Source organism: Sinohyriopsis cumingii, chromosome 4, assembly GCF_028554795.1.
Source record: "Sinohyriopsis cumingii isolate HCF-2022 chromosome 4, ASM2855479v2, whole genome shotgun sequence".
NCBI lineage: Eukaryota > Metazoa > Mollusca > Bivalvia > Unionida > Unionidae > Sinohyriopsis > Sinohyriopsis cumingii.
The window spans coordinates 84751171-84773305 of NC_142964.1; the positions used below are offsets into that span (position 1 = coordinate 84751171).

The window sequence follows — 22135 nt, forward strand, 5'->3', positions numbered from 1 at the left end:
ATACTTATGCTCCTCTTCTGACAATCGCATACTCATTATTCCCACTACGAAAACGAAGTCATATGGACAACGTTCTTTTGCATACCAAGGCCCAGCAACGTGGAATGAATTGCCCACTGAACTTAGACACAAAGACACATTGATCTCATTCAAGAGTGCTCTTAAAACTCACTTATTTCGACTGCAAGAACAAACTTAAAGTCCTAATAATGTTTCCTACCTTAAATATGGTCAGCATGTTTTTTTTTTTCCTCTCCATGTTTTCTAATTTCATGGTGTTTGCATTGTTTTTGGTAGTAATATCATTATACGTGTTTGTTTATGTTATAGGTGATGTCTAATGTTGTAAAGCGCTTAGTGCTTCTAAAGATTAGGCGCAATACAAAATCCCCATTATTATTATTATTATTATTATACATCTTAGCCTTACTTCTGATGTGCATTTTTCATAAACTGCTAGCTCCGCTTGGTTATTTTCACTTCCTGGACTTCAGAGGCAACAATAAAAAAGAGCCGATAACTTTTTTTTTACACTTTATATATGTAGTAATTCATCCATTGCACTTTCAGAAGCTGGTTTTGTCTAGCTAGGAAAAATTCATTTTCCCTATTTTAATAGGTGCTAAAGATAGTGTACTTTAGACTAATTCATGGTGATTTTTTTAGCATAAGGGAGCAGTCATTTTGCTTAGATATGTACAATTTCCATAAGTACAATATCCAAAGAAATATCAGCCACATTACATCAAAGCAGCATAGAGGTGTGCGAACATTCTCTCCACTGTGCATGTTTCAAATGCAAACAACTTCACCTTACATACGTCACTCTCAAAAATATATAATAATTGGTGAGCGCTCCCTTAAATCAATAGCAGAGGTGGTCCGAATGGATCTTAATTAGAAAAGCCACGAGATATTCCAATTGATTCAGCAAACTAGAAACTAATACCCAGAGCCAGCGGGAAAATACACCTAACATCAAGGGGCCGAGCTGATGACGGAATGTTATTCATCTAGCGGATTGTTTCAGAACTTTAATTGGTACTACATATTCTCGTTATATCCTTAGATTTTGCGAAGACACCCCCACCCAAATACACTGCAAATCGCAATCGTCAACTCGGATTGGAAACTATTTTTTTAAATATATTACAATGCTGACGGCATTTCTGCGCACTTAAGGCTTCCGTCTCCAATATTGAAGCAAAACGCACACTGAATTCGACCGACTGACGAAAATAAAATACAGCAATGTTTATCATTTGAAAAAAGGCAACTGTCACTAGAATATTTTGTTCAAAATAATATTAATATTGGACACAAGGGATACCACCCCCGTGTTTTCCTGACTCGCGATATGTCGGCCTATTCTGCACACAGCGTTGAAAAGATGTAATATTTATTAATCGGACAATAGAAATGAAATTCATTACTTTGGACTGTTTCTGTCAGCATTTCAGTCGAGCAAATATGTCAGTTCTATAGCTAGGTTTACAAAATTCATTGTAATAGTAACAATAAGTGGCAAGATAAATTAAGCAAACAAAACCGATATTGTAAAAAAGTTAGTAAAGTTCAACATTAATAATAATCGATGTGGAAGAGAAACAACAATGAATAGGATGTAATGTGTTGCTGTTGGGGAAAAATTACTAAAGAATTTAGAAACAGACTGCACGCCTCTGAATTTCTTGAGAATTTATATTGTAGCGGCAAGTTGACATGTTGGGTAGCAGACGATTTTGTACGTGTGAGACAACTTCTTGCAAAAGTGGAAACTTGGATTAAAATGCAGTATTGTTTTAAGGTATACATTTCTACCGTTTATATAATGTATTTATTATTTGTATGATTCTAAAAGATACATAGTAAATCGGATTTTCTAGGTTACCGGTTCAAGAAGGTCATGGAGTGGGTCTCCATGTTGACATTTAGAAATCACATTTGCATATGCATTTCAAGTCAAAATGCTGGATATTTTTATACACTTTATGCATATCACTTTTCTTAATTAAATTGTGATTGTTCTTTCTTGATACAAAATGGATTTTTTACCCAAAATAACACGTGATCCAATGTTTACAGAAATGATGTATCATTGTGCAGAATTACCTGATGCTCAGAATTGGGCGACTTGGCGGTACTTGTAACATGTCGATGGTCGTTGACCTAGAAATATTAGACATCCATTTTTAGCTTCTTTTTAGATCACTGTTATGATGTAGGACTGGTCATACGTGCAAATTTTTTGTGGTTGTTTCGTCCATTGGCGGTCCGACTAAAGACCCCAAGACTGTCCCAAAATGTTCTAACCTACCCAGAATACATGTTTACAATTACATAAAATCTGATTTTTTTAAAATAAAAAATATTGAACCATATAATACTGTCATTATACACTAACATCAGTAGAATTTTTTCCCATCTCAGTAATCGCCAAAGGATAGCAACAGGGGGTGATTTTTTGTTCAGAATTTTAGAATGAATAAAAACAGAATGTTTTCTGCATAATTTAAGTGTGATGAATTCAAGAATGAAGTCAGCGTTATGATACCTTTTCAGATTAATTCTCAGGAAGCATTCAAACACATGCACTATCCACCATTTTTAATATTGGTCCTGGTCACTTTTTGAAAAATCTTGACTTCATATTATTTCAAGCTAATATTTGCATATTTCTTATGTTGGGTGAACATTCAGTTATTAAAATGATTGGACTTTTCCAATGTTCCATGTACTTCTGGGGCCTTTCTATGCCTTCTTATTAAGTGCCCCCCGCCTCGATCATGTTTGTATGAAATACTTTATTCTTGAGTTGTACACATGTTGAAATTTAATGTTTTATTATTAATTTGTGTGTCCAGATTTCAAAATTGAACTCATCTTTATATCTTTTCAAATAAACTTGTGGTATGCATTCACTATTTTAATATTGGTTTTTGGTCACTTCTGCAAAATCTTGACCTCATGGTAATTTCAAGCTGAAATTTGCATATTTCTTACATATGTTAATACATAAATGTTTTGTTAACATTCAGCTTTGATATTAAATCACTTTTTCATCGTTTCGGGTACTTGTAGTAGGGACATTTGATATGATTCAACTGTTTTCCAATTTTCTGTTCTTGTACATAGCCATATTGAATAGAATCACATTTGAAGAATGTTCTGCTTCTGCAGTCTAAAATAAATACAAGCAGAGTCTTTACAGCATACTCACCCCATGGCCTTAATGGACGTTAATCATTTGGTTTAACAGGTCTAGCTCTATGGTCTATGTAGTAAGTGAGAACAGGTCTAGCCCTATGGTCTATGTAGTAAGTGAGAACAGGTCTAGCTCTATGGTCTATGTAGTAAGTGAGAACAGGTCTAGCCCTATGGTCTATGTAGTAAGTGAGAACAGGTCTAGCCCTGTGGTCTCTGTAGTAAGTGAGAACAGGTCTAGCTCTATGGTCTATGTAGTAAGTGAGAACAGGTCTAGCCCTATGGTCTATGTAGTAAGTGAGAACAGGTCTAGCTCTATGGTCTGTGTAGTAAGTGAGAACAGGTCTAGCTCTATGGTCTATGTAGTAAGTGAGAACAGGTCTAGCTCTATGGTCTATGTAGTAAGTGAGAACAGGTCTAGCTCTATGGTCTATGTAGTAAGTGAGAACAGGTCTAGCCCTATGGTCTATGTAGTAAGTGAGAACAGGTCTAGCTCTATGGTCTATGTAGTAAGTGAGAACAGGTCTAGCTCTATGGTCTATGTAGTAAGTGAGAACAGGTCTAGCCCTATGGTCTATGTAGTAAGTGAGAACAGGTCTAGCTCTATGGTCTGTGTAGTAAGTGAGAACAGGTCTAGCTCTATGGTCTATGTAGTAAGTGAGAACAGGTCTAGCTCTATGGTCTATGTAGTAAGTGAGAACAGGTCTAGCCCTATGGTCTATGTAGTAAGTGAGAACAGGTCTAGCTCTATGGTCTGTGTAGTAAGTGAGAACAGGTCTAGCTCTATGGTCTGTGTAGTAAGTGAGAACAGGTGTAGCTCTATGGTCTATGTAGTAAGTGAGAACAGGTCTAGCTCTATGGTCTATGTAGTAAGTGAGAACAGGTCTAGCTCTATGGTCTGTGTAGTAAGTGAGAACAGGTCTAGCTCTATGGTCTATGTAGTAAGTGAGAACAGGTCTAGCTCTATGGTCTATTTAGTAAGTGAGAACAGGTCTAGCTCTATGGTCTATGTAGTAAGTGAGAACAGGTCTAGCTCTATGGTCTCAGTAGTAAGTGAGAACAGGTCTAGCTCTATGGTCTATGTAGTAAGTGAGAACAACAGGCATTTGTGTTTATGTAAATTAATTGATTATTTACAGGACTTTTAATTAGTTTTAGATTATGAAAATGCTGATGATATTAGAGACAAGATAGAAGATTAATTTTCTCTCATTTGCAAGAGTAACTTATATGTAGATTTAAAAGAAATAGATATTTTATACTTGAACTCCGACAATCTTTGCCATCCCTTACACACAAACTAAATTTATTTAACATTTATATTTTGAGGGAGAGATTGAAAGTGAATGGGGGTCTGATAATTTGATCATTTACATGTTTTCAAATCAACTTCTGACAACTCATTAGTGAGATATCAGACTTTTAGTTTAATGTAGGAAACACAGATTCATTGTACCAGAAACAATCAAGCCAGTTATAGAAATATTATATCAGGATGTCTCCTGTGAAGTCCACTAGGCTGATATATATACAGAGGTAAAAATCGTTTGAGGGAGCTTTTGAATTTGAATTTGGTACTGTGAAAAGAAACCATTAAAGAAATATGTAGCCTAGACATTTGTTTGTTTGCTCTATCAGCTAATTCTCCAATGTAGCTGCTGCCTACTCTGCACATCTACAACATACTTCTTAAGCCTTATACTAATAGTGCATAATCATTACAATGTTCTTGTATGTATATGTGCTGATCTGAAATCACAATTTAGTAAACAACAGTTGCCGTTTTGGTATTAATTATGATAAGATAGTTTTGGTAAATTTTCATATGTTTACAATTAATGCCATAAAATAAACAAACAGAAAAATAACTTACTTTGAATACTTCCACAGTTCTACAAAGGAGGTCAGTCATATGGACATAATTCTTGACAATTTCCTCATTCACTTTTTCATTTTGTACAGATTTTCCTCTAATTCATTGTTCAGTTAATCTGCATTTGTATGGTGTAAAACGTCTATGTTGCAACAACAAATTTTGAATATCAATTTTTAAAAATATTTTCCTAATAATTCTGACCAATTTTAAGCAGTACTATACAGTACATGAAGTAGTATTAAATTGTGAAATCAGAGTGCGAGAGAAGGAACTGCCACTGAATTCTCACAAAATGTTTTATAATTATTTAATTTTTTAGTAATGTGTTATGGTATAGATTTTGTGTTCTTTATAATGTCAATATTCAGAATATATTGATATTCACAATAAATGCCATGAATTTCTTTTCTTTTCTTCAAAATAATTTAATTTTATCTCCTATTTGCCTATAATAAACATGAAAATTTAAAATTAAATAGGCCTACAAATGCCTCATGATATCACCTGTCATGTACCGTATTTACCATATATGTTGGGACACCATATTTGTTGGGACACTATAAATTTATTTTGAAAGTAATTTTTTTTGTGCACTGTATGTTCTGTGACACATCACTTTTTTTGAGTTGTAATTTGTGGGACACCTTTTAAATCATTAAAAAATTACATGTTGGAAAATGCACTCAAATGTAAATTTTATTAAAGAAAACTTTAAAAAAGAAAATGCTGTGAGTGTTGTTTGTTTACACTTTTCTTCCTAGATGCAAATTTGCTAAGAATAAGAGCTCAGGTAAGAATGAATCATTTGTGTATATGAGAGCAATTCAACTTTTTCTGTTCTAATTCATGCTTCAACAAAGTTTTTTTAATATTTAGTGTCAAGGTTTATTTGCTGTTTGTGCCCGTTACACGACTTATTTTGGCAAAATAACTATTGATGAGCACAGTATAAACTATTAACTGTAATTATGTAAAAATAAATTCAGAGAGAGAGAAAGAAAGAGGGAGATACCAGTAGATAGTGACAGTACAAAGTGATTGATAAACATACTAATTCTGAAACCAAACATCTTTTATTTACACAGCAGTGGTATCTGACATAATCCAAGTACTGCTGAACAAACTTGAATTCCACTAATATATTTAATTTAAATCCTTCAATCTGTCCACATTCGTAATTGTCCACTCAGCCTCCTCAAGCTCAAATCCATCAAATTTGTCCTCTTCACTGTTGCTGTCATCACATTCAGTATCTCTTATGATATTGTCCTCACATCCTTTCAAGTTATTGTTAATACCACAAACTTTAAATGATTTTTGGATCAGATCTGGCTCATCCCGAAGCAATTAGATTGCTTTCGCAATCCAGTCCACAACTGTTTGTTTATCTGCACTCTTAATATGAGACATGTTGTTATTTTCCTTGGAAAGGCCCTCTGCTGCTTTACAAATAAAATTTGTACAGCTTTTTCTCATCTCGGACTTGACTGGTTTATTTACACTGATGTCTAGTGGCTGTAGCTTGGAGGTGCATCCTCCAGGAATAACTGCAGGCACCATGTTAGCTCTTCTCAAAGCCTGTTATACACCATCTGTAATATGTGCCCGGAATCAATCCATCACTAAAAAAGATTGTTCCTTTCCTGTTTACTTGAGATATATCTCTTTAATCCACTGCAGCATCACCTCCTCATCAACCCAATCCTTCTCCTGTACACATACAGTCCATCCTTTTGGTGTCTGAATATCTTTTAGCTCCCTCACACCATGAAAAATTATCATTGGCAGCAACGCATCTCCTGCTGTGGAAACTGTAAGTACTAAGGTTAGATGCTTTTTATCTGCACCAGTCTTACGAATTCTCACACTTTTAACACCTTTCTTTTTGACAATTCATCTGGGAATGAGATCAAAGTACATAGGAGTTTCATCCTTGTTAATTATCATCTTGTCTTCGAAATTATCTTCTTCGCTTCTTGTCTTTATGAATTCGTGGAATAATTATATTTTCACCTCCAAATCTTCTGGGAGACGCTGGGCCATCGTGTCTGTGAACGAAGCACGAGGTTGTGTTGCTTTAAAAAACCTGTTGCCCAGTTCCTACTGGCTTGAAACTCAATTTCTGGACGTTTACTTGACACAAATTCCTTGGCATAAGCGCACACTAACAGGGATCTGCAGATCGCGTTGGACGAGAACCCACTTTGCAGTTTTTCGATCTAACTCATAGCCATATGATACTGGTCTCCCACTCCTTGCTAAATGTCCCCATTCATTCAGCTGCTGAGAAAAATCTATTTTTGACCAATTTGCAATGGTTGATTTGGGGATTTTTAAATGTCTTGCTGTTACTTGAATTCCATGCAGTTTTAAGAAATTTACAACTTCCTCTTTTTGCTTTAATGTAAAACGCTTGTAATGCCCTCGCCTGACATCATCATTTTCGTAGGCATCATCTCTCTCCTGACTGGGGTGTCCAATTTCGTGTCCTTTTGCAGCAGGTTCATTTTCTTTTACATCACACTCCTCCTCTCTAGCATGCTTTTTTGGTCGACCTATGGGCCTTTCAGGTGAAGCTTTTGGCAATGCATTTTCTTTTCCATGCACGAGGCAAGGCCTACTACTTGAGTATCATATTGCACTACAAACTTATCCATAATAGCGGAGATCTATAAACAAACTTATCCATAATAGCGGAGATCTATAATATGGTTTATTTTATTTATATTCCCCTTTATATATGCTATGTACATGATAACAATGACTGCCAGGAATCACTTTTTGTGTAAATATGTGAGAAGTTATCATTTCAAAGTGTTCCATTTTTTTCTGTTTATTTTCAAAATCCCAGTGAAAACTGGTAGAAAGAAATCAAAGTTGGCTTCCCCATGTCAGCTGAATTTGTATCCATATCTATAGTTTTAAAAAAATCTCCACGCTTCCTTTTTCTGCTTCTGGGGTCAGCATGCTTTGTAATAAATTAACTATTGTATTTAATATCCTACCGGTAAGTTCACACAATGAGTTTATGGCTGTTACAAGGTGTGTTTATTCAACACCTGGGCTTTTATTTATATGCCTTCTGTAGTCATAATTGACACAAATGAGTTTCGAGTTCTTCAGTGTAAATAGTATACACAGCATTAACTTGCTTTAATAATACTTTTTGTAACCCATGGAATCAAAAAGATTGTCATTTGTACTCACAGTGAATGTATTTCTAATAATGATTTTAGTTTGCGAGATATTGTCATATTGTTACCCAGGATATAATACACTCTTGGTTATTTTGTACCTTACACCATGTAACATATGAATGGCAGGTGGTTTCGAGCAATGTGGTTGATAATTTTCACTCTCTCTCTCTCTCTCTCTCTCTCTCATATGCGATTTTGCAGGATCCAGTTTTCATTCTTATGACATTCAAACCTTTGAGGACAACCAAACATGATTCATTTCTCAATATTCATGTCAATGACCTATGTGTTGTGTTGTCTGATGAAAGCAATAACACTATGGATGCATGTGCTACTTATACAGAGTTCATGGATACATTTTTCCTTTAATAAAATGCTAATGTCAACCAAAAAAGTGAATAAATGATAACAGTACAAGGTTAGTTTCTTTCATTTTATTATCCAATAAGTATTTTATTTATCTATTTTATTGTAACATGCAGTGTGGTGGGGGGAGGTGCAAATTGAACACAGTTTATTTCATTTCCTAAGTCTTGGGACACATGATGTAGGTTTTTAAAAAAAATCACCATAAGTTCTGGGACACACAAAAAAATTATTATTTTTTCATGTCCCAACATATGCGGTAAATACATTATATAATTTATATTATAAAGTCTGAGTCTCACCTTGAAAATACATTACATACCAAACATTGTACCCAAATTTTGTAATACATTTGGTATAATGAATGAAAACACCGTATAATCTGCTTCCCTGGTATAAATGTCTGCTTTATCGCAAATAGTTTTTGTGTTTTTGAACTCAGTTTATACTGTATTGCTGCCATTGTTTACATTTTTTATGTACCCATGTGCTTAAAGAGTTATTGTTCTTACTAGCATTGGATGACCTATTAAAAGCTGTATTTTCGACCATTTTCCACAAATAGTCTCACACATTGTAGCATTTTTGTGGTAAAATAATCTTCAAAGTATTTAAAAAGTAATTGTAGGATAGTGTATATGTTCATTTATTTAGTTCAGCAGCATTTTTGCAAAATGAAATCATTTATTTCTGTTGAATATGTTGTACAACAGGCTCAATGTTGGATATGGACAGTTGACCTTAACACCATGAATACATTCAGTTGTAATATTGTCGGCTTTTTACATACGAAAGCAGAGAATCTAAATATTGATCATAAGCGCCTACTAGCGTTGTCCCCGGCTGCTACAAAGGAAAGACCACAATACTCTTGAAAACACGTCAAGACACCTCAAATTATGATTTACAGTTGAAATTCTTTTATTACTTGAGCAAAAGATTGTTTAATTTAATCTTAAATACCCCAAAATTCAAAATAAAAAATGTAAGTAATGTTTTAAGATGATTACCTAGTCAACCACAGTGGTGAAAAAGTTATTGTTCACATATCTGATTCTAAGTACTAAAGTACTGAATAAGAGTTTTCTGTTACATATGGATAAATGAATACCAAACGCACTAAAAAGTAATTTAATACTTATTTTATTTTCATTTATCCATATATGCATGCCACACCATGAGGATGAGCTCTTTTCATGGCCCATTTTTATTGATGCTTTTTGCTGGGATTTTTTTCTTCCTGTTTTACTAGTTATAGTCACATATATATGTCATTCATTTCCTTTTTTATCATTGATGCAGTCTTAAAAAACCCACGATCAGCACTTTTTTGTCCTTTTGTTCATGGGATGCTGCCACTGTCCTGGTTTGTATGTGATTCCTTTGGCCTTATTAATAACTTAAAATTTCCCATCTTTTGATTTTATGAATTTTGAATTTGCATGTTTTGAGTCCACAAGAACATTTTGGAAGAGTTCATTTTTTTTCTTCTTCAGACTTGCAACACCAGACTGCATCATGTACATGGTAGATTCATTCTTCATTAGTCAGTTCATAATTTCCTATCATGTAGAGTATTTCTGTAATCCATAAAATGCAAGTCTGTAATTCTGTAAAGTTTATTAAATCTTAAATGTTTAAGATTCCAGTCAACCATAATTTTAAAATGTTATTGATGGATTCTCAGGGCCTCCCTTGGAAATATTTTTCTTTGCGCCATGAAATTCGCCAAATTTAAAAATCTGGAGCCACTTTAAGCCATGATGCAGGGACTTAAATATACGCATAATATTATATTGGCCCTATTTTTAATATATATAAACATGACAATAAAACAGTTTTTACATTTTCTATTACTTTTAAAGCACAAGAATAATTTATAATAAATATAAAAATATTATATACATGTGAAGTTCAGTGTATCGTATATGAAAAGCAAGAATGAATAAGTTTCTTTATAACTGATAATACAAACTACTGCTTAGTCTTTATATACAGTGTCACTGACAACGTCATCAACATCTGCCTCATTTTTTCCAAGACCATTTCTTAAATGCATTCCTGAAATAAAACTTCTCAACACTGGGCCCATCAATAGAAATTCTCATTACATTTTTCAGAGTAAATATACCCACAGAATTTCTTAAGTTTGTTTTGATGACAGATTCTGGCAACTGAAACCCCTCTCACAGTCTGCAGTATAAATAGGGGCAACAATTAAACTGGTAGCTGCCTCTGATGCAGCTGGACATATATCTTTGTTTTTCAGAGCTAGATTAGCCATATTCTTAGTGTCTGATACAGACTTGATGTACACGTATTAAGTTAATATTTAATTTTTCATTGATATAAGCAACTCAGGCTCTTTACTGTTGACAACTGGCATCCTTGAAGCAGCATTGTGTGTTACTCAGTTAAGTTCAGACCACAAAAACGTGTTATCTAAGTAAATAATCCCTAAAACAATAAGCAGTCCAAGTGTGTCTTGCACTCGCAATTTGCAATAAACATAAATTAACAACATGTGCAAATGACAGCAAATCTTTTAGCCGACCTGTTCAACAATAGATTATATCCCTCTGCCATTCCTTATTCCCTACTATTCACATTTAATTGCTTCTCAAAACCAGCTGAAGCTTGCAGTTTGCTGCAGTCATGTTCGAATAACATCTTATCATCTACCAGCATGATCCACTGACTGCTGCAAATAGTGAAAACTGGTATTCAGTGGCCCAAGTCACTTATAGCAATGAAAAATTAAAAATCAACTTTATAAAAATTTGTCATCAGCAACTTTCACCAGTCAGTAAAAAATAGTGCCACTTTTAAAAAAAATTCACATTTGTCGCCAAATGCAAAGCCTAACAGAGGCCCGGGATTTTGCGTTGTTATTGGTCTTGTGTTTGTTTTCATTGTTCTGTCGATTCAGTTCATTCACATTGTGGTGCAGTGTCAATGAAATAGACATTATATCAATAAAAAATTAACAATTTACTTTATAAAAATTTGTCATCAGCAACTTTCACCAGTCAGACAAAATAGCACCACTGTCAAAATTCTTTCGCATTTGTTGCCAAATGCGAAGCCTTACAGAGGCCCTGGATTTGGCATTGTTATTGGTCTTGTGTTTGTTTTCATTGTTCTGCCAATTCATTTACGCAGAAATTTACTAAGCCTTGGCTTCAAATTATTTTCAATGTATTGTTTGAAGCTGTTGTACTTTTCTTTTATTAATTGCTCAAGTTTTTCAAAGCGGCTTTTAGACTACATGCTAGTATTGGTGTCCACGAAAACTTCTCTACCAAACAGGGAACTCCTGACTGTATCAAGTTCAACCTTTTCAACTCTTACCTTGTTTTGTAGGTAAAACTTAACATTGTCTTTCCAATGTTTTGTGCACAGATATTGTCTTGTGTTAGGAAACACATGTTTGATAGCCTTAGTCAGATTATTCTCATCATCAATGTCAAATTAAATATTCTCTGGTATTCACATTTCAATATTCTCCACATCACTATCAAGTTCTGTTGCCACATGTTCCAGGAATGCTTTATACATTTTATACGATGTATGTTGTTGCAGAAGTAGAGGATGGTTATTGGTATTTTTCCTCTCTGATTTTGTCACATAAAAGTTTCCAAGACCATATGTTCAGTCAGTGCCAGTCAGTTGATTCTTTGTGTTTGTCAAGAAGTGTTTCAGAGCCTTGATTTGTTCTTCAGTGTAGCACATGTAATTTGTATGTAAAGGTGTTTATTTAACATTCCCAACACATCTAACATCTCATCAGATACATTGGTGTTTTGGACACGGTTTTGTCTCTTTTTCCTGAGTTTATACTTCTGGTTTCTTATCACTCTGAAGCCACATTCACAATTCATCTAGTCATCTTTGTCCATCTAACAAATGATTTCTCTTGGTTGCTGCATGTTAAAAATTTTGTCCATTTTTTCTATGTTTTTGTGGTTTGTTTTTGTGAATGTTTGTCTAGAATGTACCTTCCCATGCAGTTGTGAAGTAACTGGTTGAATTCCTTCATATTCAAACAGCACAACATTGCTCAACATTATTTACAAAGTATGAGACCCTTTTCTTAAAGGTTGGATCTCTTTTGAGTATCACATAGTACCTGCTTAAGACAATAGGGCTCTCCTCGGTTGTGGTTCAAGAGGTTCTTAGTATACCAGACCAATGCATTATTTTTTAAGGCAGTGCTTCTGATTTTTCTGCTCAACATTTATCAGGTGTCCATTTTTAGCCACAAATATTAATTTAGTTGTGTTGCACTTTGCAGTATCCCAAATTCCACAGTTGTTTTAGAATTCACATTTTTTCGTTGATTCCAATGGACTTACATTCTTCAAGTTATCCACTAACAGAAAACAAATAGACTTATTACCAGGTGGTAAATGATCTTTTTTAGTGATCAGTTTGTATGCTTCATGACTAGAATGCTACTGGTCTGATATTAATTGTTTCACGTTCAAATGAAAAAGAAAATTGACTGTTTTAGCATCAGTTTCAACTTTCTCATCAGTTTTGTCATATTCCATTTCAGTTGATATGACAGAGTCATCATCAGTGATTGATTGATCATTTTGTAGTACACATTAATCAGTGGCAAAAATTTGCGGATTTATACTGCAATCAGTGTCTTTGTCTGAACTGTTGTCTCTGATAATGTTTTTGATAATGCTTGCTGCACAGTTTTGGTAATTTTAAATTCCTTCTCCATGTTGTCCATTATTATGAGAGAAAAAAATCCTGTTTGTTGCCTGCGATGGGGAGGGGTCTCATTTCATGACATTGAAATTGCTCGTTGTTTGCATGACTGCCACTGTTCTTTAGAATCGGGACAAAATGATTAGCAGTCCAGATGGGTACAATGCATTTGACCCATTCTGTCCATAATATGGCAAGCTGTGCATTGTTTCGGATTTATTCTGTAGAAAACACTTTAGTCAACACTTCTTGAGTGTTGTCCAATGGACCATTCATTCTAGGATACAGGGTCAGAATTGGGAAACCTTCTACAGCAGAAAGGGCCATTATAGCCCACAGTGATGAATACCAGCCATCTGTGCAGCCTGAATCCCTCATTCCTCATAGAAGGGAGAATAGTCCATTAACTGGTCGAAGACTGATGGTGACTTGTAAGTTTTAGCATTTCAATCCATGTTTGCAACCTAAATTCAAACACCAGATCGTCACTTCCCATCAATGCAATTTAAAGAGTTGAAAAAAGCAGTTGCCATTGCCAGTAGATAGTGAAGGTATGCCAGATGAAGACAGACCACATTTGTTCATAATTTGATGTGTGTTTCAATCTATTTCCACAAAATTGGAGGAGATGACCTGTTTTCCATAGAACTTAATGGATTCAAGGATCTGTCTTTCTCTTGCTACTGTGAAGCATGGACTCTTAACAATGTAAAGGGACACCTGTGCTAAGCAGCATAATCCCTGAGTGTAGTTAGGCATACTTGTCAGTTTTCTTTTATTAGTTAATTGGATTGCATTACCTTTTCTTTGTCAGCAGTAAAGTTCATCATCTGTATTTGTAGATTTATCATACCAGTCTTTGTCATTAAAACTTCTGATAGGTTTTATAAATACAATAAAGAATTTAAAGAATATAAATATAGCACCCTTAGATTCTAATTATTCAGCATTCTGTTCTTTGTTACAGAGAAAGATTAGAAAGAAAAACTTTAAAAGAATTTCTGAATTATTAATGTAGCGACACCTCATTCTGCCTTATTTATGTGATGATTAGGACCATCTTCTTTGCTGATTCTGACCTTGTGAAATATTAAGTTTCATCCAGTATTTAAATATGACATTTATATTTTTTTTAAATATGATATTTCTCATTATTTCCAACATTCAACAGTTCAGATATGCATTTAATGAAATAAAAAAACCAAATGTATGTGATAATTGTTGTAACTTCAGTAATTGAGTAGTGGAAGTCTGATTGTTAGCATAGGACTTCAACAGTGATATCAGTCAAATTTGGCACTTCCTTGTCTGTTTATATTAGTATTTCCTGAGTTTACCCTCAGATACCAGCTTAACTTAAATATTCACCATTGGTTTATTATTTTGTTTGATCATTATATCCATCATTAAATTTGACTGCAAGTACTAATATTATGATCAACTCACATTTAATTTGACAATTTACTGAATAGGACACCATTCTAGAACACATTATATATATAACTTGGAATACCCGATAACTTTGTAACTATTGGTTACATGGTAGTGTTACAGTATTATATTACATATGTAATGTTATATATGTATTAATATACAAAATTGTATATTCAGAAATCAGTATGTAATGGATTTAATATATGCTTTAAATTAAATATTTTCAAATGTTTCAAAGGCTAAAATGAAATTAAGTTGGTTTACTGGTTTGAGATTGTACTCAAAAAAGTACTCAAAAGACAACAGTTTAACGATTACTGTTATTAGATAAAATCTGATGACACTAATCATTAAACTGTTGCCTTTTGAGTACAATCTAATAACAGTGAAGTACATTATCCTTTGTTTTCACGTGACGTCAGAAAACATGCACTTCCAGTCCGCCATTTGAATCCCTAGCCAAACTGGCACATAACATTATTCTTCCCACATAATTATGAAAGTATGTCTCATTTTGTGCCTAAGACAGAATTTGTGACTTTTCCCCTTCTTTCCTTTAAATAAAACATTGAAACTTCAACCATCTTTGTTATTCTTTCATAAACAAATAGATCAATCAATAAACAGATGCATAAACAAATGGATACACAAACAAATAGAAGCATAATGATTTTCAATTTTCATGGGCTGAAATCAATCATTTGGCTATCGTTCAAGTTAAAAAGCCAGTTAATATTTAATTTCATATTTTTAGAAGCATTTCAAGAACACTCGGTTGTGACATTTGACACAAAGTTATGTTCTGTTAGGTACATGTTTCATTTTAATACACTGTAGATGAAACATCTTTGAACTGTTGGGGCTTTCATTCACTATCATCCTCTGTCCATCATCTCCACCACCAAAACAGTATGTGACAATACTAACTAAACTTGGTTTGTCAGTTATCTTTGGGACAAGCACTTGATTTCGTGAAAAATATTTTTACATGATAATTCTATCAAATACTAATGCTATGAAATTTTAATTCCATAACTGATATTGTATCCTGAAGATCATTGTTTTGAAATACTTGTTCAAGATGACAATCTTGGGGACATCATAAAAAATAATTTTTAAAAACAAATCACAATATTGTCTGGTTGTCAGAAATAACTATTTTTGTTTGATAGTAATATGGATGATTGCGGTTCAACTTCACTATTCCATCTTCCGACATTAGCCAGGTAAATTCCAGCTATATTATGTCTTTCATGTATTAGGGGCACTTAGTTTCAAGTATAATCTATGTATCATTTTGATGAAATAAATAGCCTTATTGATCATTAAATCAGATTTTTATCTTGAATATATGTGATGTTGACAAAGGTTTGTTCAAAATTGTGGTGCAAGGTATGCTGACATTGCATTGTGGGTATTTGCATACAGTCAAGACTTACTGTTGTTTTCCTAATTGATAAATCTCTATAAAAAAAAAATTGCAGTTGTGTATATAATGAGAAAAATGCATGATTTGCTTGTGAAATCAATAAATACATTGAGTCAGTGGATATGAATTACTGTTAGACAATGTTTATACTGGCCTGATTTATGTAAATTAACTTTATATTTTCTTTATCTTTATTGAAATAATGGAAAGTTATTTTGGCAAAAACAAATCTTAATGCAATAGAATGCCCTAAACAAACTGGACAACTGGTGCACATGATATGGCACGGTGGTAAATACTGGTAAAACTAAAATATTACTTATCTTAACATGGCAAAAGAGGACAAATCTTGAGTGTTGAACTCAGTCTGACATGGAAGGATAAAAATTTGCAAATGGTCTGTCTTGATAGACTACATGGTGTTTTGGTAGATAATAACCTATCATGGAGTGAACATGTCAAACAATTCAAGTTTATGGCTTCTTAGTAGGATAAGACATTTTTTCCCTGAAAGGCACAGAAAACTTTTTTAACAGTTATATACAACCCTATTTAGACTACTGTAATACAGTATGGGGTAATTCAAATGATAAAAACATAGCAAAGCTGGCACATCTTCAGAAAAAAGCATTTGAGTTAATATCAATCCAGAAAGAAAGCAAGGAAAATTTAGCTGATAAGTTAAAAATATTATGGTACCTATTGAAGACCGAACGAATCCTTTTGAGAAAAGCCAAATTAATGTACAGGATATCCAATAATAGTGCTCCTGAATATTTACAATCACTATTCCAGTATAGGTTACCTGGTAATAATCCCCACCTGCGATCCATGTATACCAAACAGTATAAAATTCCCAGACCAAATAAGGAATTATTTTAAAAAGTTTCCAATACTCTGGAACTTTGCTCTGGAATAGTATTCCAGTTGAGATTAGAAACGCCCACTCTGTTTTCATCTTCCAAACCTAATATATCCAGTGGCTTCAGAGATGCAGCTAAAATAAATAAATTCCTTTGTATGAGGGCCTCAAGGTAGATTAGTTCTTATTTAATTGTGTTACCCTCTTTAAGTAAAGTCATTATTATTATTATTATTATTATTATTATTATCGATTTTGTTCTGATTTTGGCTATAAATTTGCTAATAACTACCTGTTTTTAATGTAAGAATTGAATATTAACTTTTTTCATTATATTACTGTGGGTACAAAAACAGTAATAAATAAATCAGGTCTTTGTGTTCCATTGTTTTGATTTTAATATTTCACATTGTCTGAATCAGCCTGGCATTTGGTCTGAATCAGCCTGGCTTTTGGTCTGAATCTGCCTGGCATTTGGTCTGAGTCTGCCTGGCTTTTGGTCTGAATCTGCCTGGCATTTGGCCTGAATCAGCCTGGCATTTGGTCTGAATCAGCCTGGCATTAGGGCTAATAAGTTGAGCCAAATCAGACATGGTCAGAATTACCCAGCATTCGTAGCTGTGCTCAAGGTATTTTTAAATTTGAGTTTTGAAGGAGAACTATTAAAGTTTTTTATTTACTGGAATCTTATTGCATATTTATATTAATTATTTTCCCCGATAAACCATAGGATATTAAACCAGGAGCTGATTAAAAAGTGAAACCTTAAAATAGTGTATATTCAAATTTCTCAGAATTTTGGAGATCAACAGTTTTCTCATCAACAAAAAGGGAGTTTTCTTACATGTCAAAAGTGGATACATTTTCTTTATAGTACCTTAAATTAAATAAATGTGTGATATCCCTATAATTTCTTCTAGTGAAATAAAAATGTTTTTCTTGTCTTTGATAATGTTTCAGTAGATCATCTCTGATTGTACATTAGAATTCACCTTGCATTGATTTACACTGAAATAAAAATATAATCCTGGCAAATCAAAGAATATAAATTCTTGTTACAATTCATTGATTCAGTTGTACACATTTTTATACTTAAAATTTAAGTAGTAAATTAAAAGTCGAGTTTATACTTAACAATCCTCAAGTATTTGAAGGGGTTTATCCGTGTTTATCAGTCCATAGCTTGGCACTAACAGTTGCCGTATGAGCAGTCTAGTAGTTTAAGCTGGTGATCAGACCTATTCAAATTATATACCAAGTGTTTGCAAAGTTATAAATTCATTATATGGTGTGATGATTTTGGTCAGAAAGTTGACACATTGGGATTGTAACATATTTTTGAGCCTTTTGAATGATGTCATTAACTATATGTACTACTTCCATCATGCTAGTAATGCATCTTTCTGGTTTGGATTACATGCCTGACCCATTTCATTTAAAACTCATTTCAGGAAATACATATTAGCTAAAATTTTCACACACACACACACACACACACACACACATATATATATATATATATATATATATATATATATATATATATATATATATATATATATATATATATATATATATATATATAAAATGGTAAAATTGTTGCTCTTTCTAAATATGGATGTGTTGAGCCAAATAAGAGGATAAAATCAGTTTAAATATTTCATTGTGCCTTTTGCTAACCTTAAAATGCGTGCTAAGATTAAAATAAGGCCAGATACGCAAGATTTGTTTTTATTACTTTATGTATATACACATACATAAAAAAAACAATACTTCCATACAAGACATTACTAAGTGAACACAGGGTATGGTGCAACAAAAAGACCTGTCTTGATCTCCAGGTCTAATATTAATTTCCAAAAGCTGCTTAAAGTTATCGCCCTTGCTTGAGCATAGTTGATGATTGTTTTATGTTCATGATTTGAAGAGATTTTATTTTTGTTGGCATTTTAAAAAAATTATATCCTTGAGTGACTAACAATGATTTATGGTGAAGACTGTTAATTTTGTTAATGTCAATATGTGAAACACCAGTGCACTGTTAGTGAATCTTCTTGATGTTTTCCAATGGATATTTCAGTCAAAATCTGGTGTCTTGGATTTCATTGGATGGGGTGTTTTATTTTAATGTTTTAAGGAATTCTAAGAACTCAAAAATAGAGGTGATGACATGCTGGGGTACACATTGGATGGGTAAAAATCAATCACATGGCAGGTACATTGTCTGTTGCATTGTTATAATAAGTACTCTTTAAAATAGTCAGTTTTGAAAATTTAAGGTAAACAATTGATAATTAAGAGGGCAACTTCATTATCAGAAATTCTTGGCCGTCATGGTCATCATTGGGCGATCCATTTTGCGATTCTGCCCAAACTCCAAGTACACATTCTTGGTTGTACATAGGTGTGTGCACCGAAACTAATCTTGGAACAACTAATGTAGTGCATCACACTCAGCATGTTCCAGCATCTTTGTTCTTGTCCACTCCTGTCTCTGGAGTGATCTGAGTTCTAATCCCAGGAGCAAAGTTCATGATAGGGCTAGAAGAACCATGAGAACAGTCAAGAATTGTCTCACCCACAGACACCCGAGGATTGATCTAGATGACATGGCCCTAATGCTGTGCATTTCTAAAGATATAGAAAGTGTGAATGATAGTAATGAGCTTAACTTAGTTATTAAAAATGGGTTAGTTTCCATGTCTTTTGTTGCAGTGTTAAATTGGAATGTTACGCTAGTATTTAGTCCATTAAAAATCAGAACTTGCATTTATTTTGATATATTTTAAGAGTAACCCTTGTCTATATAAGCCTACATGTATAATAAAAAAGAAGAGAAACTGACCCACGGGAAGCTACATGCAGCTTTCTCACATACCCACATTGGTGGAGCCTTACATTACTCTGTGTGTGTGTGTGTGTGTGTGTGTGTTTATATATAATGTATATCTAATTTGTATTGTGTGAGTGATTTTTGTCAATAATTAAGGGTAGGATTTCGGGCCTACCTAACTAATATCTTTTGTTGTAAACAACATATTAAATGGCTGAATTTTGTCTGTAAGTGTAGATTATATTTTAAGATGATTATTATTTGAAGGTAAACCTATATACTTTGATTTGAGTTTGGGACATTGTTTTTTTTTTCTATTGGGAATTCTTGGACTATCTGATATTTGCCATATTTCTGTATTAAATTACTATTAATAATAGACATGATCTTGTTTATAACTGAGAATGTTCTGGAAATGAACTTTTGACCCTCATTCTGATCCTCTTATTGTTTTCTTACAATTTTATTTTAAGGATGTTGACATAATTATTTTTTTATATTTTAATATCTGAAGTGGAATTAGCATTATTTTATAGCTGTGTTCAGTTTTAATTTGAAATAATTTTGTTTATTTAAATTATTCATTGGAATTAAAAAGTGCTCTTTAATATTTCAGACTAAATCACTATTTTGGGATTATTGTGAATTCATTTAAAGACATTTTTGAATTTTATCATTGTGATACATCAAGACTGTTAGTATATCAGTACTATTCCAGGCTATTTGGACATCAGCACATTCAAGATTGGAATTAATTTGGAACATGAATGAAATTCATTTGGAATACTCTGTACTTTTGGACTTGTGATAGAACTTTTAGGACTGTTTTGGATTTAATTCGTAATAGTGTAGGTTCTTTTTTATTTTCGCTTTTGTTTTCTTGGGAAATAAATTATGTGTTGGATTATATAAAACTTGTTCGCTTTCACTCTTTTCTGTTACTTAAAGACCATAGAGTTGTAACAATATATGGAATTTACAAGATTACTTGGGGCCTCACAGAGGACAAAAAATGCATTTTTGTTGCACTTTGGCACAAAAGCTCATGCAGAAAAATAGATTTGAATGAAACCGCTTAGTTTGTGACGAGTCCTGTCAGGCTAGTTTCATCATCACTTATAGATAAAGGAGATTAAATACCCACTCAGCACAAATTTGGTTTGCTATCAATAGACATGAGGATTTCCCTTGATTTTGAAAATGAAAGTCAAGGACTCTCTGCATAAAAAATGGGGAGTCTCGAGGAAAATCCTGAGAATCACCAACCAGATCATGGAGCCTCAGCCCCACTATAAGAATTAAATGTTTCCTTAATGAACCATGACCAGAGTACATACACATACCTGACTCATGCAAAGCTCCTGAAGGATGAACATTGACCAGAGTGATTACACTTAACTCATGCATACCTTCTGAGGATGAACATCAACCAAAGTGCATACACTTATTCATGCATACCTCCTGAAGGATGAACACTGAACAGAGTGCATACACTTACCTGAGTTGTGAATACCTCCTGATGGATGAATACCGACCATAGTGCATATGCATACCTGACTCATGTATACCTCCTGAGGGATGAACAATGATCAGAGTGCATACACATACCTGACTTGTGCATACCTCCTGAAAGTTGAACATCAGTCATAGTGCATATACTTACCTGATTCATGCATACCACCTGAAAGATGAGCATCGACCAGAGCGCATACACTTATTGATGCATACCTCCTGAAGGATCAACACTGACAAAAGTGCATACACTTACCTGAGTCATGCATACCTCCATGAAGGATGAATATCAACCAGAGTGCATATACTTACCTGAGTCGTGCATACCTCCATGAAGGATGAATATTGACCAGAGTACATACACTTATTATTGCATACCTCCTGAGGGAATGATCAGATTGCATACACATACCTGACTCATGCATACCTCCTGAGGCATGAACAATGATCAGAGTGCATACACATACCTGACTCATACGTACCTCCATGAAGGATGAATATTTACCAGAGTATATACACTTATTAATGCATACCTCCTGAAGGATGAACACTGACCAGAGTACATACACCTATTATTGCATATGTCCTGAGGGATGAACAATAATCAGAGTGCATACACATACCAGACTCATGCATACCTCCTAAAGGATGAACACTGACCAGAGTGCATACACTTACCTGACTCATGCATACCTCCTGA

At 33.7% G+C, this 22135-nt stretch overlaps 1 protein-coding gene across 5 annotated transcripts in view; it reads left to right on the forward strand.

The window, feature by feature from the left end:
• Positions 1 to 22135, forward strand: part of LOC149801578 (telomere repeats-binding bouquet formation protein 2-like) — a 50948-nt gene that overhangs the window by 7217 nt on the left and 21596 nt on the right. Inside the window, exon 1 of one of the 5 annotated variants that reach the window (XM_089955811.1) lies at positions 910 to 1041. The exons of 1 other annotated variant lie outside the window; for it this stretch is intronic. Coding sequence is in view for 3 of the 4 variants with exons in the window: in XM_089955810.1 (XP_089811936.1) it covers positions 1790 to 1807 (18 nt within the window). In the remaining variant the exon portion in view is untranslated. Of the gene's footprint in view, positions 1 to 909; positions 1042 to 1704; positions 1808 to 22135 lie in introns of those variants that run through there. 3 more of the 5 variants (XM_089955810.1, XM_089955809.1, XM_089955808.1) reach the window with 3 other exon arrangements.